Genomic DNA, 17,233 nt, shown 5'->3' with positions numbered 1-17,233 from the left:
CAGGTTTGGTGCGTAAAGTCCACTCTATAGCCATAGTTTTTGGTATGTTGTATTTCTGTGGGTAAAAAAAAAAAAGTTCAGTTCGTTCCCTCGCCCGCTCAGTCCAAGATCAAGAATGAAAACAACTTTCAGGAGTGGAGTTGAAGCCGCTTATTGGCGCGGCTTGTGCGTCAGTCAGAGAGGGGGCGGGACCTGCGGCCGAATGATAGTTCCAGTAAGTGGTGCTCACATGCTGTACACCAGAGTCAACAGGCAGAACAGTGTCACACACGCACACGGCCGCTCCGAAGTGCACCGACACTCTACACGACTGAAGGACACAAACAAGCAGCGACACCGGCTCAAAGTCACTTCTGTCCCCGCGGGTCACAGTCACTGCGCGGGATGTAACTATCCGGACCATCCGCTCCGGTACATCGCTTTTTTCCATTCGCTGACTTATTGTTTTCTGCCGGTGGACTTTCCTCAGAGGAAGCGGATTTTTGAGAGACAGTTGGTCACGTTGACACTTGGACACTCGGCTCCGTCACTTCTGGACCATGGCGGAAGCGGTCCCGCAGCAGCCACACTTGGTGGAGATCGACCCAGAGTTTGAGCCTCTTTCCCGGCCGCGCTCATGCACTTGGCCACTGCCCCGACCGGAGTTTCTGACTCCAGGGGACTCTAACACGTCCTCCCCGGTGCCGTCCGTAAAACAGGAGCCCACCGGGAACGACTTCATCAACAACCTGAGCCTGCTGGAGGAGAGCGAGGACTTCCCCGAGCAGGAGACCGGGCTGCTGTGCTCGGACTACTGCCAGGAGAGCCCACACCAGCCCCCGCCTCACCAGCAGCATCACCTCCATCAGCACCAGAGCCCCCAGCTGCCCCAGCCGCAGGTGCCCCTCCTCTCCCCGGCAGGGAGCTCCTCCAGCGCCGCCGCGGCCGCTGCTGCCGCCGCTGCCCAGAGGAAGAGCAGCTCGTCCCGCAGGAACGCGTGGGGGAACATGTCATATGCAGACCTCATCACCAAAGCCATAGAGAGCTCCCCCGAGAACCGGCTCACTCTGTCCCAGATCTATGACTGGATGGTGAAGAGCGTCCCTTACTTTAAGGACAAAGGGGACAGCAACAGCTCCGCGGGCTGGAAGGTACGTCTCTGTTCGCTCTGTGAAACTCTGCGTGGAGGGTGCGTACTGTGCGCGAGTGTGCGTGAGAGCTCGTGCACGCAGAGGCCACAGGGAGCTGAGTGTGCGTGCGCGTGCGTGTGTGTTACTGTAACGTGCTGCAGGCTCTGGCTTTGGTCTGTCACTCTCTGTGCCTTTCATGTTTTATTTGGGAGCTCTTTATCACAGTCTGTTCATTAGGTCATGATTAGACCCGGTGTCACCCCGGGATTAGACTGGAGTCTCCGCTCGAGTCCTGTCAGGAGAACAACACAATGCTCTGTTTGTGTGTGCACGTGTTCAGACCTCTGCATATGTCCTTGTATGAAATGCGTTTCACAGCGCGATACATGACCCCGTTATTACCGGGACCACGGATCACACTTTTATTGCAGGTCACTCCAGGTCTTCTGATCTGGTCATCTGACTCTATACATACAACATTATGCATCAATATCATACATTTTCCCACACATTATGCACAACGACATGACACGATACTTTTTTAAAAAAAATTTTTTTAAATTTTAAACACTTTTTCTAGCAATATCTCTCCAGGTCATATTTTACCCAAATCTGTTTTTTATTTTAAAGTTACGATTTCCAAAACAAAAGCAGCATTTGCCTACTCAACTAATTCAATATAATTACTAACCACTTAATTAACCAAATGTCCTCATTATCCTGATTAGCACCAGCTTTGTAAACTACTTGGACATAAAAGAGTGAAAGATGGTGTAGCTGCACATGACGGTGACAGTGTGCAGTGTGTGTGTATCTGCAGACGTCTGTATCTGTAGACGTCTGGTTGCTTGTGTTGGACCGAGAGCGAGTGACCAGTGGTGTGACCTAAGCATCATCTGACCACGGCCTGCTGGATGTGATTTGAACAGGTCAGGTGACTCTAGCTCCGCCCCCTGCTCCTTCTGTTAACTGGATATAAGACTCCAGGTTTGGGCTATTCAGGTCAGTGAGGGACAGATGAGTGGATGGAATAAGTTTTGGGTAAAGATGGTGAAGGTTTAAAGGTTGAATATTACACAAAATTGACTCTTGTGAGCTTTAATTTATGTTAGAACGCTGTTACGTCGTCCAAAACAAACCTAGAGTTGTGTTTTAGTTCATTTATTATTAGCCTGTCTACATCTCCAGAGCTTGAAATGCTTCTCGGTTTGGTCACTGGTTTGGACTTGTGGTAGTGCAGATTGTGTAAAAGGCTGTTAGTGTGTTATTTGGCAAGACATTTCATCACTTGCTTGTATGAAGAAGAAGTGGTTAGTATGGGTGGGTTTCCTCTGGGCGCCCCGGCTTCCCCCCCCATCAAATCAAAACATGCACAATGGTTCAAATCCTGCAGCTGAGGTAGTCCGGACCAAGGCTAGGCCAAGATCTCGAGATGGGTAACAGGACGCCGGTGGTCCCAGTGACGCTTAAGGACGGGTCAAATGCAGAGGGTGAACTTCTCTAAGGGGAATAATAATGCATTTTTAATTTGAAATTACAGATTGGGAATAAGATCTAATGAGTAGTGTTGTTACAATACTAAAATTTCAAACTTGATTTCTATACTAAGGAATAGACTCGATACTCAATACCCATTCAGACAATAATAATAGAAACACTCAATCTTTTTTTTTTTTTATTTTATTACTTGTTTGTGCAGATAAAGCAGATGTCACAGAAAGAAAAAAAAAAAAAAAAGAGCAGTGATGTAATGTGACCATTTCCCCTCCCATTACCCTCCCCCACTGTCTCCAGAGAAAGGAAAAAATAAATAAATAGAAATAATTATAATAAATAATAAATAATAAATAAATAAATAAATAATAATAATAATAATAATAATAATAATAATAATACATAAATAAACAATAATCAATATTAATAAATAAATGATAAACAACAATAATAAATAGAAATAAATATAATAATACATAAACCATTATTTAAATAAATACTACTACTACTACTGTTAATAATAATAATAATAATAATAATAATACATACATACATACAAATTATAATACATTTATGCAGTGACAGGTAAATAAAGTAAGTAAATAACTAACCCTAGGGAACAGAGGGAAGTAAAAATAAATAAATAATATGAGGGAAAAAAAGGAAAAGAATATCAATCTTATAATATATACCCATGCATACACCCAATATATATCCATATAAAAACACTCAATTTCAACCTTAAAGGGACAGTCTGGAATTAAGGACATAGGACCTCATTAAAGGGACAGTCTGGAATTAAGGACATAGGACCTCATTTCCTAGTGATCCAGAGTGTTGGAGACGTGTGGAGACACTTTTTAAAATATTTCATCTAGTCCTTGTATTTGCAGAGGTCGCTGGTGCTAGGCTAGTGCATGTCAATGGCCATAGTTATCCTGCCACTAAAAACCTTCTTACCCACTCCACAAAACACCCGAAGCAAATCTATTATTACACCAGACTGTCGATGTGAATGTCTGTGTTGATCGAGTCATTTTAGAAGTAAAACCACATTGCATTTGAAGGATTTATGTCTGAGCAGCAGCAGTGAGTTGTACTTCCTGATAGAAAGCTCGGCAGCGGCGGACTGATATATGAGAAAATAGTCCCTCAACATGCGCCGATTCATGTGATGCAAGTTTAGTTTTATTTCAAACATTATTCTATCAACACAGACATTTACATTGGCAGTCTGGAGTAATAATAGATTTGCTTTGGGTGTTTTTGTGGAGTGGATAAGTCTGTTTTTAGTGGCAGGATAACTATGGCCATTGACATGCACTAGCCTAGCACCAGCGACCTCTGCAAATACAAGGACTGGATGGAATATTTAAAAAAGTGTCTCCACACGTCTCCAACACTCTGGCTCACTAGGAAATGAGGTCCTACGTCCAAAATTCTGAACTGTCCCTTTAAATCACAGCATTTTCTTTTATATTACCATCTGGTTTTATATCTGTGTAATCCCTCAGTGGTTTTTGATTCGAGTGTCCATAAACGTGCGTGTATAAAATCTGAGACGTACCGGAATAGTTTGTTAAATAGAAGTGGAGGTCTCGCCCACACTTGCGCTGAGAGGACATGTTGCTTTTTCCATTGTGACGGGGAGGTGACTGCGCTCATGTTTGGAACTGGAATTCCTCTCCTTTGTGTACGGAAACGCACAGATACCAAAAGCATTCATGTTTCCTGAAGAGCGTCCAAAACATTACGCAAGAGCCGGCTGGGAAGGCGAAGTTGTGCTCTCTCTCTCTCTCTCTCTCCTGGTCTCTCTCTGGTTAACTCTGTCTCTCTGTTTCTCTCTCTCTGTCTCTATTTCTTTTTTCTGTTTCTATCGCTCCCTCTCTCTGGTTAACTCTGTCTCTCTCTTTTTCTCTTGCTTTCTGTCTGTTTCTTTCCCTGTTTCTCTCTCTCTCGCCATCTCTCTGGTTAACTCTGTCTCTCTCGTTCTCTCTCTCTATTACTTTCTCTGTTTCTATCTCTTTTTCTGTCTTTCTCTATCATTTTCTCTTATTCTCACTCTCTCTTTCAGTCTTTCTGTCTGTCTCTTATTCTCCCTCACTCTCGCACTCACACTCTCTCTCTTTCTGTCTCTCTCTCTATCTGTCTCTCTTATTCTCTCTCTCTTTCTATCTGTCTGTCTCTTTTTCTTTCCCACGCTCTCTCTCACTCTCTCTCACAGTCTCTCTCTTTCTCTTTCTATCTGTCTGTCTCTTATTCTCTCTCTCACTCTCTCTCTCTCTCTCTCTCTTTCTCTCTCTCTCTATCTGTCTCTCTTATTCTCTCTCTCTTTCTATCTGTCTGTCTCTTTTTCTTTCCCACGCTCTCTCTCACTCTCTCTCACAGTCTCTCTCTTTCTCTTTCTATCTGTCTGTCTCTTATCTCTCACTCTCACTCTCTCTCTCTCTTTCTCTCTCTTTCTATCTGTCTCTCTTATTCTCTCTCATTCTCTCTCTCTTTCTGTCTCTTTTTATCTGTCTGTCTCTTATTCTTTCCCACGCTCTCTCTCTCTTACACACTTTCTTTCTCTCTTTCTATCTGTCTGTCTCTTAATCTCCCTCCCTCACTCTCTCACTCACACTCTCTCTTTCTGTCTCTCTATCTGTCTCTCTTATTCTCTCTCTCTCTCTTTCTTTCTCTTTCTTTCAATCTGTTTGTCTCTTATTCTCTCTCACTCTCTCACTCTCTGTCTTTCTGTCTGTCTGTCTCTCTCTCTCTTTCTGTTTGTCTCTTATTCTTTCCCACGCTCTCTCTCAGTCTCTCACAGTCTCTCTTTCTCTCTCTTTCTATCTGTCTTTCTCTTATTCTCTCTCTCGCTCTCTTTCTCACACACTCTCTCTCTCTTTCTCTCTCTTTCTATCTGTCTGTCTCTTACTCTCTCTCACTCTCTGTCTTTCTCTCACTCTCTCTGTCGCTTCTCTCCTTTCTTACTCTCCGCCCCCTTCCTCCCTCAGCCCCCTCCTCTGCCCCTCTCTCACTTTCTCTTCTGTTCTCTCTTCGTCTCTTACACTCTCCTTCTCCCCTCTCTCTCTCCGTCTCTTTCTGTCTCTCTCCCTCCCCCTTTCTTCCTCCTCTCTCTCCGTCTGGGCGTGTGTGTGTGTCTCTCTCTCTGTCTGCGTAGCGTCTGATGACAGAGTGAATAGAGACACACACAGATTTATGGGGCTTTATTCTCGTTCGGAGCCTGTGGACTTCACAAACAAACTGTGACAGGAGAGATGCTGCTCACACTTTTCTCTGGGTCCAACTTTAAACTTTATTAATCAGCAGAGGAAAAGCTCTACTACTTTTATGTTCTTATGTTTTTGTTATGTTATTTGTTATGATTTTGTTATGATTTGTTTTGTTTGTTTTGTTTTATTATGTTATTTATTTTTTTATGTATTGTTTCTTCTTCTTTGTCATCATCTTCATCTTCTTCTTTTTTTTTTTCATGTATAATGCACAGTTTGCATTCACATGGTTGGCAGCGAAAACACAAATTTAGGCAAAATAATTTATTTTAATTGTGCTACAATTTGTTAATCAACATTTTAATTCATTTAATTTGTATTTTGTATTTATTTATAATAATAATAATAATAATAATTATTATTATTATTATTATTATTATTTTCCATGTATAATGCACATCTAAAACACTCACTTTTCAGGTTAAATTATTTATTTTAATTGTTGTATTATAATTTATTAATCAACATTTTTTATTTATTTAATTTGTATTTATTTGTATTTAAATGTTTTTATTTTTAATGCAGTTTTATTATTATTATTATTATTATTTATTTGTATTATTATTATTTTATTTTTTTATGTATAATGCACAACCAAAATGCTCACTTTTCAGGCTAATGCATTTATTTTAATTGTGCTATAATGTGTTAATCAGCATTTCAATTCATTATTCATTAATTTGTATTTATTTGTATTTTTTTTATTAAATTTTTATTTTTATGCAGTTTGAATCTGATTTTAAAAAAATTATTATTATTATGAATTTCAATAACACCAGCTCTGTATTACAACCCACTGGACCTGTTGATTTCTGCGTCGCCATTTTCAAACTTTTTTTTTCTTTTTTTCCCAGTTTGCTCTCCTTTTACCTGTAATCTTTTAAGGTGGAATTCTTTCATTTCCAGCACATTTTCCACTAATATGTGTCTTTTACAATAACAGTACCTAGAAGTGTCGGCGCTGTACACAGATTAACCTTTGAGATGGACGGGCGTCGTGTTTGTTTTAGCCTCATGAGGATGAAGAGGGTAGTTCAGGTAAAGCACTACAGGCCATACGCTGCATTACTCCGGTAGATCATTTACATGCTAGTGGGCCGCGGCTGTGAGGCCTGAGGACACGAGGAGACGCACACTATGGGGGGGTATGGACGGGGTTTCCAACATGTGGTGCGAGGACGGACTTCATCTGGTACTCAGCAGTGTTTTATACCGGGTTAGATTTGGGTTAGTTATTTTGTGGTTCTTGTTTAGAAGTTGTGCTCTCTCTTTCTTTCTTTCTTTCTTTCTCTCTCTCTCTCTCACCATCTCTCTGTCATTCTCTATCTCTCTCTGTCTTTATTTCTCTCTCTCTATGTCTATCTATCTGTCTATCTATATCTGTATCTCTCTTTGTCTCTGTATATCTCTCTCTTTCCCTCTCTCATCTCTCTATCTGTATCTCATTATCTATGTTTCTATCTATCTATTTATCTATCTATCTATCTATCTATCTATCTATGTTTCTATCTATCTATGTCTGTCTATGTAGCTCTCTCTCTATCTCTCTCTGTCTCTCACTTTTTCTTTCTCTCTCTTTCTCTGTCTATCTCTCTCTCTGTATCACTTTATCTATCTATCTATCTATCTATCTATCTATCTATCTATCTATCTATCTATCTATCTATCTATCTATCTAGCTCTCTCTCTGTCTCTCTCTTTCTATAACTCTCCGCCTTGCTCTCTATCTCTCTCTCTCTCATTCTCTCTCTCTTCTCTCTCTCTCTGTCTCTCTCTCTCTTTCTCACTCCCTCTGTCTCTCTCCCCCTTGCTCTCTTTCTCCCTCTCTCATCATCTCTCTCTTTCTCTCTCTCTCTGTCTCTCTCTCTCTCTCTCCCCCTTTCTCTCTCTCCATCTCTCTCTTTCTCACTCCCTCTGTCTCTCTCCCCCTTGCTCTCTTTCTCCCTCTCTCATCATCTCTCTCTCTTTCTCTCTCTCTCTCTCTGTCTCTCTCTCTCTCTCTCCCCCTTTCTCTCTCTCCATCTCTCTCTTTCTCACTCCCTCTCTCACCATCTCTCTCTCTTTCTCTCTCTCTCTGTCTCTCTTTCTCACTCCCTCTCTGTCTCTCTCTCTCCCCCTTTCTCTCTCTCCATCTCTCTCTTTCGCTCTCTTTCTCTCTCTCTCTCACTCCCTCTGTCTGTCTGTCTCTCTCTCTCCACATGGCTCTCTCTCTCTCTTTCTTTCTCTATCTCTCACTCCCCCATTTGTCTGTCTGTCTCTCTCTCTCCCCCTGCTCTCTTTCTCACTCTCTTTCCATCTCTCTCTCTCTCCCTCTCTCTGTCTCTCTCCCTCTTTCTCACTTTCTCTCTCTCTCTCTTTCATTCCCCCTCTCTTTCTTCCTCTCCTTCCCCTTTCCCACTTTCTCGCTCTCTCCCTCTCTTGCCCCCTCCTCCTCTCTCCTCTCCCCCCTTTCTCCTTCTCTTTCTCTCTCACTTTCTTTTTCTCTCTATGGACAAGTTTTTCACTTAGCAGCATTTATTAGATTTTTTTCTCTTTCTCTCGATCTTTAAAGGTCTCGGTCTTGTCCTGTGGTCTCGGACAGGTCTCGGTCTCGACTAGACATTTAAAGTCCGTGAACGTGGTCCGATTTAACCCCCCCGTTGTTGCTCTTGGGCCTCACCATAAATCTACACCCCCTCCTCGATCTTTATCCTACATTTCTCCTCTCGTAGCTCCGGCCGATGCGTTTGAACAGAGCTTTGTGTCACGATGTCCGTCTGCTGATGAAACTCCGGAGAAAGAGAGAGAAACAGAGGGGGGGGCGCAGAGAGAGGCTGAGTAATGGTGTGGGAAAGAGGAGTGCCATTGACGGCTGCGCGGAGGTACTCACAGACCCCCTCCGCCTGGCGCTCCCTGGGGGGGGTATGACACAATGCAGGCTCCTCGCTGCCAGACGGGGATCGAGCGTCATGGTGTTTTTTGCTCGTGCTGTTCGGTGAATTGGCAATATTTGAGTTTTCGAGAAGTTTTGAAGGTCCTATATCGCGCAAAATGTACTCTTGTGAGCTTTTAGTCATGTTATAAAGCTGTTACCTCCTTAAAAACAGACCTGGAGTTGTGTTTTGTTTCATTTACACATGTTTGAGTAATCTTGGTTTATGTCCAGAGCTCAAAATGCTCTGTTCCACCTTGTGATGTCATGTCATTTAGCTTTTATTTAGTAAACACAGGCTACAACACTGTCTTTTCCCATTGTGTCCAAGTTTGTGGATGTTTTATTATAGTGTTGTCACAATAACAAGGGTGTAGGTTTGCACAGGGACGGTGGGGACATGTCACAACCAATATTTAGGGAAGACAAAATAGTCCCTACCAATATTTGCCATTTTATATTTTTTTCCCAAACTCAATAGTCTTAATTTAACACGTTTTAGTTCACGTTTTTTTGTTTATTAGACGTTCTGAGATGTATTCCCTTGTCGCTGTTTCATTGGCTGCAACAGAGTGATGTCATTAGTGGCGCCAGGAGCCTAAACTGGGGAAGCGGCAGGACAGGACCAGCGCCTGAAGATGTCGACTTGAGCAGGCGTGAGTGAAGACGCTGCGCACCAAATTCTGAAAAACTTCTCAAAATGAACTTCATCTTAAATTAAACTCGCCTTATAATGAGTCGCCGAGGAAAAAGAGCGAACTATCACCACAAGTGCACCTCTCAAACGGAGCCCTACTCGTGCGCTGTTGACAATATTCCATGGAAAAATGTACGGACCTGACCTCACAAATATCTCATCACCAACAAGCAAAGGGAAATCTGCTACAAACTTCTACATCGCTCCACTAAAGAATCATCTTAGAAGGACAATGGACACAAACTGTACATTTTGTTGACAGAAAAATGAAATTAAAGCTGAGACCAAACCTACATCCTTGCACAAAAATACAATTTCAAATTCGATTCCCATACTAAGGAATAGCCTGTAGAGATATAAAACCACCTGCAGCTGTATGTAATGTAAGAGCAAGAGCAATGACATATCCATAGAAACAAGACGGTTATGGACACCCTACTGAAAAGTTACATGGTACTTTCTTTTCTATTACCATGTGGTCTTATATCTATATAATCCCTCAGTGGTCCTGGTAGGTTCTGATACAGCTCAAGATCGTTCTAAATCTATTCAAGAAACGTTCATTTCTGTCCTGTGAATGCGACTTGTTTCCTATCGTTACCTGCTCAAATAGTGTCCAGTTTCGAGACTAGTTTTAATATCGATTAGTACCTGATTTTTGATACTTTTAACACTCCTCGTCTCCTCCTATTACTCTAACTCAGAGTCACCTGAGCCGCTCTCTCTCTGTCCCTCCTGTGAACTGTTGAACTGCTCAGATCCAGATCTCGTCCTATTGGCACAGCTGACGTGTCCGCCGTGTTTCGCTGAGCTCTGCTTCTATCAAGTCATTAACCATGTGACCAAAGCTCTCCTCAAGTGAACCTTTCTTTGCCCCATAGCTCCCCTTTAATCCCCTTTATCCTGTATTACGCTGCGTTCTGCTGTATGTTATAATGTGGTTTCCTCATCATGAACATACCTGGAGTTGTGTTTTGGTTCATTCATGCACACAAACCCTGCGTATTTAGGCTGAGTCCTTCTTTCAAAACAGAAAACACTCTGTTCCACCTTGGAAAAAAATCATTATCAGGATTATTTTGGTCAATATTGAAATAACGATTATTCAAACGACTTTTTTTTTTAGTTTACACGATGCATTTACTCAGCATTTCTCTCTCAAAAAAACACTTTGTTATTAATAATTTACGTAAAACTTATATGATACAGACTAGAAATATGTACCTTACAGCATAAAACAACATAAAATAAATAAAATATACTTTGAACATGAAATAAGGCATAGAAAAACATAAATGTCTCCAAAATAAACTATATATCCAGTAGGGATGTAACAATATCCAAATCTCACGGTACGATATTATCGCGATATGAATCTCAAGGTACGATATTTATTGAGATAATATATTTGTAGATGGGACACTTTTTTGCTTCTAAAATACCTTAACAAATTTTGGTGTGAATTATTTCCATCATAATCCCAAGAATTCAAGTAAAAAACATATTTCTTCATGTTGTCTGCACTGAAATGAATCATGGGATATGTAGTTTCTTGAAGTTTATAAGCTGTTGCTACTATAAAACCATGCATTTAAGCAAAGGAACTTGTAATTCAATATATTTGTGACAGCTCCCGATATTATTGTGAGCCTTTTGACGACACGATATCACGATATTTTGGTTATTGTTACATCTCTAATATCCAGCTGTTATCCCAATATGTATATCCCAAAATAAACTTTGTTAAGATTTCTAAATCGTTTCAAATCGATGATACGAGTTTGGAAATCGTTTGACACACACATAATCGAAATCGCGATCAAAATTCACTTAATTGCACAGCCTTAACAGGAAGTGCTCCAATCTGTTTTGAGACCCAAACAGCCTGACTAGAATCATTTGGTTGATTTCAACCCAGGAATTGCCAATCTTTACTGAACAAAAGGTAACTTAGACTTAGACTTTCTTTTTTTATGTCTACAAGAGAAATTATTTTTCTCATACGTCACAATATAATATATGGGGATGTAACAATAACTGGGCAGTCACAATATATTGAGTTACAAGTTTCTTTGCCTAAATTCATTGTTATGGTGCAGCAATAGCTAAAAAAAACAGAAGGAACTACATAGACCATGATTTTTTGCTCTGTTTTAGTCGAATTTACACAAAAAAACCCTCTAATAAACACTTTTAAACCTGAACTCTCAGGAAAAAGTAGCATATTATACAGTTTTGATAGTCTCTACAAAATATCGCAGTAAATATCGTACCGTGAGATGCATATCGTGAAAATATTGTACCGAGAAATTTGGATATCGTTACATGCCAATAGTAATATAACAACAGAGAGCAACAATATAAATAATAATACTACTCAAAGTACAAGTTACTGCAGTATTTTTGACAATATTTTTATTAGTTAGTTACTTCGCCATATGTTTTTAGAGCTACTTTGTGAAAATACTACAACCTGACCCCACACTGAAGTAACGGCCGCAGCTCTTAGCGCCAACAGTCTGCTTAGAGACAGACTTAAATATAACTCTTGTGTCCGTACCAGCGTCGCATCACCGCTCCTCCATCTGCGCGCTCTTCCCATGGGCGAGGAGGGCCGGTGCCAGGGCCGATGCCAGGGCCCGTGTCCAGCTCCGGCCGGCCCCACCTGGCACCTCCCCGGCCCCGTCATGTGTGGGCGCAGAAGGCCTGAGTCACAACACAGCTCCACAACACACAACACACTCAAACAGCACATGGGAAAGTACTGAGCCAGAGCCGTGGTGGATTAAAGGTCCTGCTTTAAAAATGGGTTAAAAATTGACTCTTGTGAGCTTTAAGTGACGTTAGGATGTTGTTACTTCGTCAAAAACAGACCTGGAGTTGTGTTTTGTTTCATTCATGTTTGAGTAATCCTTTATTATTAGTCTGTCTACAGCTCTGTTCCACCTTGTGATGTGTTAGTTTTCAAGTTAAAGCTTCCTTTTACCTTTAGTTTGGTAGAGATTTAGCCTGATTCATCAGCCAGTTTCACTTCATTTCACTTCGTAGAAATCGTCTGACCTCACAGCGCTGGAATTTGTTCACTCAGCAGTAGGCGGGTACTTTTTATCATTTAACCAGTCGCTGTTATTTGGTCCTGATGTATGTAATGCGCCGCTAACTGGGCTAACTGGTATATCAAGATATTCCTAAATCTCGTAGGAAGAAGAGCAACAATGTCTTTCCCCTTGATAAAATTCACCAAACATTCTCTTTATTTTGGCTTTAAATCCTTGATCTCAAGAATCGTTGACAACACTGAATATGCCCGAATTTGCCCGAACTTGCACTTCCGGGGTTTTTGCGAACCGCCTGTTGTATTTTGATTCCTGATCTAGTCGCTGGAGAGAAATGAAATTGAGCGGAGGCACTAGATGGCACCAGCCTGACTAGAAGAGATTGGCAGTTAGAGCTGAAATCATCCAGATGTTTCTACTGAAGGTCCATGGATTATATTGGACCATTAAAGTTCAATCAATCAGTTAAACTTTATTTATAGAGCTGCTTTTCACACAAAAATGCAACACAAAACGCTCAAATATCGTCAAAGTCCTCACAATAATATCGTGGACCATCACAATATATCGAATTACAAGTCTCTTTGCTTAAATTAAGAGTTATGGTGCAGCAATAGCTAAAAAAAGACAGAGGGAACTACATAGACCATGATCCTTTGCTCCATTTCAGTGTAGATTACAAGAAGAAATAACAGTTCTAAGCACTTTTAAGTCTTAGTTCTTTGGATTAAGTCTTGTCAAGGCATTTTAAGAGTAAAAAGTACCCAATTCTCTCAGCATCTTAAAAAACATCATCCTCATCAAAATCGTTCAATTCATTCACTCCAGAACATCACACTCTCTCCACAGACTCATCGGTCCACATTATGGGCGCAGGTTTGGTTTGAAAGGAGCCACTGTTTCGCCAGTCGTGAGAAAGTGCCACAGTTTGTCCATGTGATCGGCTCTGTTGGTAACATGTTGGTAAAATGTTGGTTGGTAAAACATCACAATGTTGAACAGTATTTTCTGTTTGAGAGAATTATTCTATAAGTAGAGTCCTAAATATGCAGGTTTGTGTGTTAAACATGTGTGAATGAAGCAAAACACAACTCCAGGTCTGTTTGTGATGACGAAAAAACATTATTATAACATAGATGAGAAAATAGTGTAATATATGGACCTTAAACCAAGGTGAAATGTTCCTGTAATGGTTTAAGCCAAGGTCTCTGTGCTTGTGACTTGGTTCTTTCACAGTTTTTGTTCACTGTGCATATATCAGACCGGTCCGGAGCGGCTGCAGCCATGTTCTGCCTTTGGTCTTATCTTATTTACATACATGAATATTTAAAGAATTATACGTCTGCACGTTAGAAACTATTTGCTTTTCAAAGTTTCACCTCATATTTTGTGTACTTTATGTAAAAATATAAATACATTTCCCACAGAACCAAATATTGACATTTTTGTGGTCAAAACTTATAATGTTAATGATAGAGTTCTTAGTTTTTTTCCCCTTTTTCCTTATTATTTTATGTTAATTTTAACCTGTTTGTTTACGTATTTGGAAATAGCTTTGCCTGGAATGTTCCACAGTAGGGATGGGCATTCGATTAAAATTTCTTAATCGATCGTCAGGAGAATTAACGATCGATTATCGATTAATCATTAACGTTTTTATATTAAAATTATCATCATTATTATTACTATCTGCACTCCTAATCTGCATAAATAAATTCAACTTTACGACATATAAACCGTAACGACTCTAGAGCCACATCAGCCGGTTGAGATTATAATGTGTTTAATTCAGCTTTGTACAAGTTTCACAGAAACGAATCTTTAAACCGCATGGCTGCTTTGCATAAACTAAGCAAAGAAAAAAACAGCTCTTGTGCGCTGATGCGGTCAACTTCTGTCGGACTAAAGGACATGTCTCAGTGGAATATAGGTTATTGTGACCATATTTGTCAAAACCAGGACACCGTACGGGGGGTGGGAGGTGGGGCCTCGTCATCGACATTGAGCTACTCTCACCTGGCAAAACTTTTTAATGTTTTTCAATGTCTTGGTGAGTGTTGAGGTCCCTGGCACGCCCCACTGGACATGACACATATGTGCCTGCTTTGTACACTGTGCACATGGCCTCCCACTTGTCTCGACCAGGACGGAAAGTGGGGAATTTCTGGTACAAGTCATCGTTAAATGCGCATTTGCACTTCGGCTTGTGGCAGGCTGACTGACTGTTTGTGTCTGCTCGCTCCTTCTGAGTTACAGAAGCTACGAGAGCCACTCAGTTTAATGACGCAATGAAAGGTACTGAAAACCCGGACATTTGCATCACTTTATACAAAAAAACCCCGGACAGCCAGGACAGGATGTGGAAAATGGACATGTCCAGGGAAAAACGGACGTTTGGTCACTTTACGCACAGCAACCTACATTCGGTTTGTCGATTAAAAATTAACGTAATCGACAAAATTCGTAATGATCAATTATCGATTAATCGACTAATCATGCTCATCCCTATTCAACAGTATGACATTAAACAGCTCTACCTTACATTCATATTCAGTTACAGGTGGTTTTACACAGTAGCTCGAAAATATCTAGAATAGGGCTGCCTCTCCACAGATCTGACCTGAAACTTGGTCTGGTTTGATAGAAAGGTTTAATCCCATCGTGTGAAACATTCCAGACAAATCTTCCACCAGAAAAGTGCACCTTTTACTCTGACAAACTTCGCCAGAATGATCTCAAAACGATTCTAAACTAACTTCCACTTCCCGACACTGAACCTCGCGCCGCTATTTGAGAACCTCTGAGAACATGTCCCATACACATTGTCCCGTGTTTGTCCACTACACGCACGTCACCGCTGGGTAAATATTGGCCTGCAGAACTGGACGCCTGCATGGTTCTTTGATGTGACCAGCAGATCGATGGAGCTTCCCTCGTGCGTATGCGCTCTTGACCCGGGATAGCAGGGCCCAAACTGTAAACAAACCCCCACGCCTCCAGGAAACTAAGTGTGCTGGACAAAAACAGGACAAAGCGGGCTAAGCGTACAGGACACGGGTCAACGGCGTGGGACGGTGCACCCGGTGACTCCTCTGAAGGTGCGTGTAGGTCTTCGAGGGCGTGAGCCGGACAGTCGAGGTTGGAGATGTTGTGATGTTGTGGACGTGTGCGGTGATGGATAATGGAGTCGTGTTTTGTTTAGTGTCAGTGTGTTTGCTGGAAAGATGACGTCGTAGACAAAACTCCTGGTCAAAGCCGGATCGCGTGCTCGGATGGGAGACCGCTGGGAATCCTATCCAAACACCGAAATGACTTTATTCCACATCAAAAATGTCCACAGTGTTGTTCAGATCTGTTCAGATGTTAACTTCGAACCAAATCCTGTTACTCAAAACTCACAATTGCAATGCTTGTCAGAAAAATTGCAGCTCGATATTTTTTTCCAAAGCCCTAAGCACCATTGGCAAATACTACTTCACCAATTTATAAAGTGAATTTGAGCATCTGGAAAAGTTAAACATCTATATAAGACTATGATTTCTTTCTTCAAATATACAGTATCTTAGGGATGTAACGATATCCAAAACTCACGGTCCGATAAATATAATTGTGAAAATTGTAGAAGCAATTCACAAATTCTTTAGTATGTCTTTAGTTTATGTACGATTTACGATGGATCACTATATCAGCATTATCCACAGCGCAATGTGAGGTGTACGCCATGTTGTTTGTGTTGTGTACTCTTACTGTACTGCGTAACGCTCTTGTTTATGGCCATACAGTACCAGTATCTCTCTATATTTACGCCCTCATAGATAAAGCTGTTTCCTTTATCTAGGAACACAGAGGAAGGTGTGATCCATTTGTTACCATTCTGTCCAAGAACAAAGCAGCTTATGTTTTTTAATGACAACATCACCACCGCCGCCTCTGAATATGGATTAATATTACGCTGTGTCTGATTTTTACGGTCTTAAAAACATGAAAAACACAACGAGTTAATTGTAAATCGTTTTCAAAGTTTTTCCTCACTTACATTATGCATTCCGAGCATCCTAATTACTCACCGTGATGAGTTTATAAGAGCTTTTCACAATTTTCAGAGACCAGAAAGGAATAATGCTGTCAACAAATAGTCAACAAACACTTCCTGAATAATGGACAATTAAATGCTTGGTAATTAAAGATCCCTCATTATGCAAAATTGATACTTGTGAGCTCCTAGCCAAGTTGTTGCTTCATTAAAAAGTTGTGTTGTGTTTTATTTACTGTATTTTTCGAACTATAAGCCAGAAAATGCATAATGAAGAAAAAAACATCGCACACCAGACTGGAAATTGATTTTATAAAAGACAAGTTACAGTAATAACAATAGAATAACAACAGACTGTTAACGTCACATATGAACAGTTCTTCAGATTAAACTATAACAAACAACAAAACAGAACAAGTTTACCAAACTCTCCATCTCACTCCAAATCACTAAATTCATTGAACTCTTCATCCTCGGTGTCACTTCTGAGCAATTCCATGACCTCCGGAGGTAAACAGAGCGTCGTTTCCTCTTCTGTGTAGCTGTCGTCAGACTCAGCATCAGTTCCAGTTCGAATTATTCTGGCCTTTCTGAATCCGGACAGGATTGTTGGATGGTTTCTGTCGTCACTGAAGTCCAGGCTTTGTCGATCCATCCA

General features: G+C 40.9%; 1 protein-coding gene across 1 annotated transcript in view; it reads left to right on the top strand.

The window, feature by feature from the left end:
* Positions 1-249: 249 nt before the first annotated feature.
* The window catches only part of foxo1a (forkhead box O1 a), a 92,585-nt gene continuing 75,601 nt past the window's right edge, over positions 250-17,233 (top strand). Inside the window, exon 1 of the mRNA XM_020929407.2 lies at positions 250-1,130. Coding sequence (XP_020785066.2) covers positions 540-1,130 — 591 coding nt within the window. The 5' untranslated portion in view covers positions 250-539. The remainder of the gene's footprint in view (positions 1,131-17,233) is intronic.

This window comes from Boleophthalmus pectinirostris, unplaced genomic scaffold, assembly GCF_026225935.1.
Source record: "Boleophthalmus pectinirostris isolate CB_2022bp ecotype Guang Dong unplaced genomic scaffold, ASM2622593v1 HiC_scaffold_9, whole genome shotgun sequence".
NCBI lineage: Eukaryota > Metazoa > Chordata > Actinopteri > Gobiiformes > Gobiidae > Boleophthalmus > Boleophthalmus pectinirostris.
This window is presented reverse-complemented; position numbering and strand designations above follow the sequence as displayed.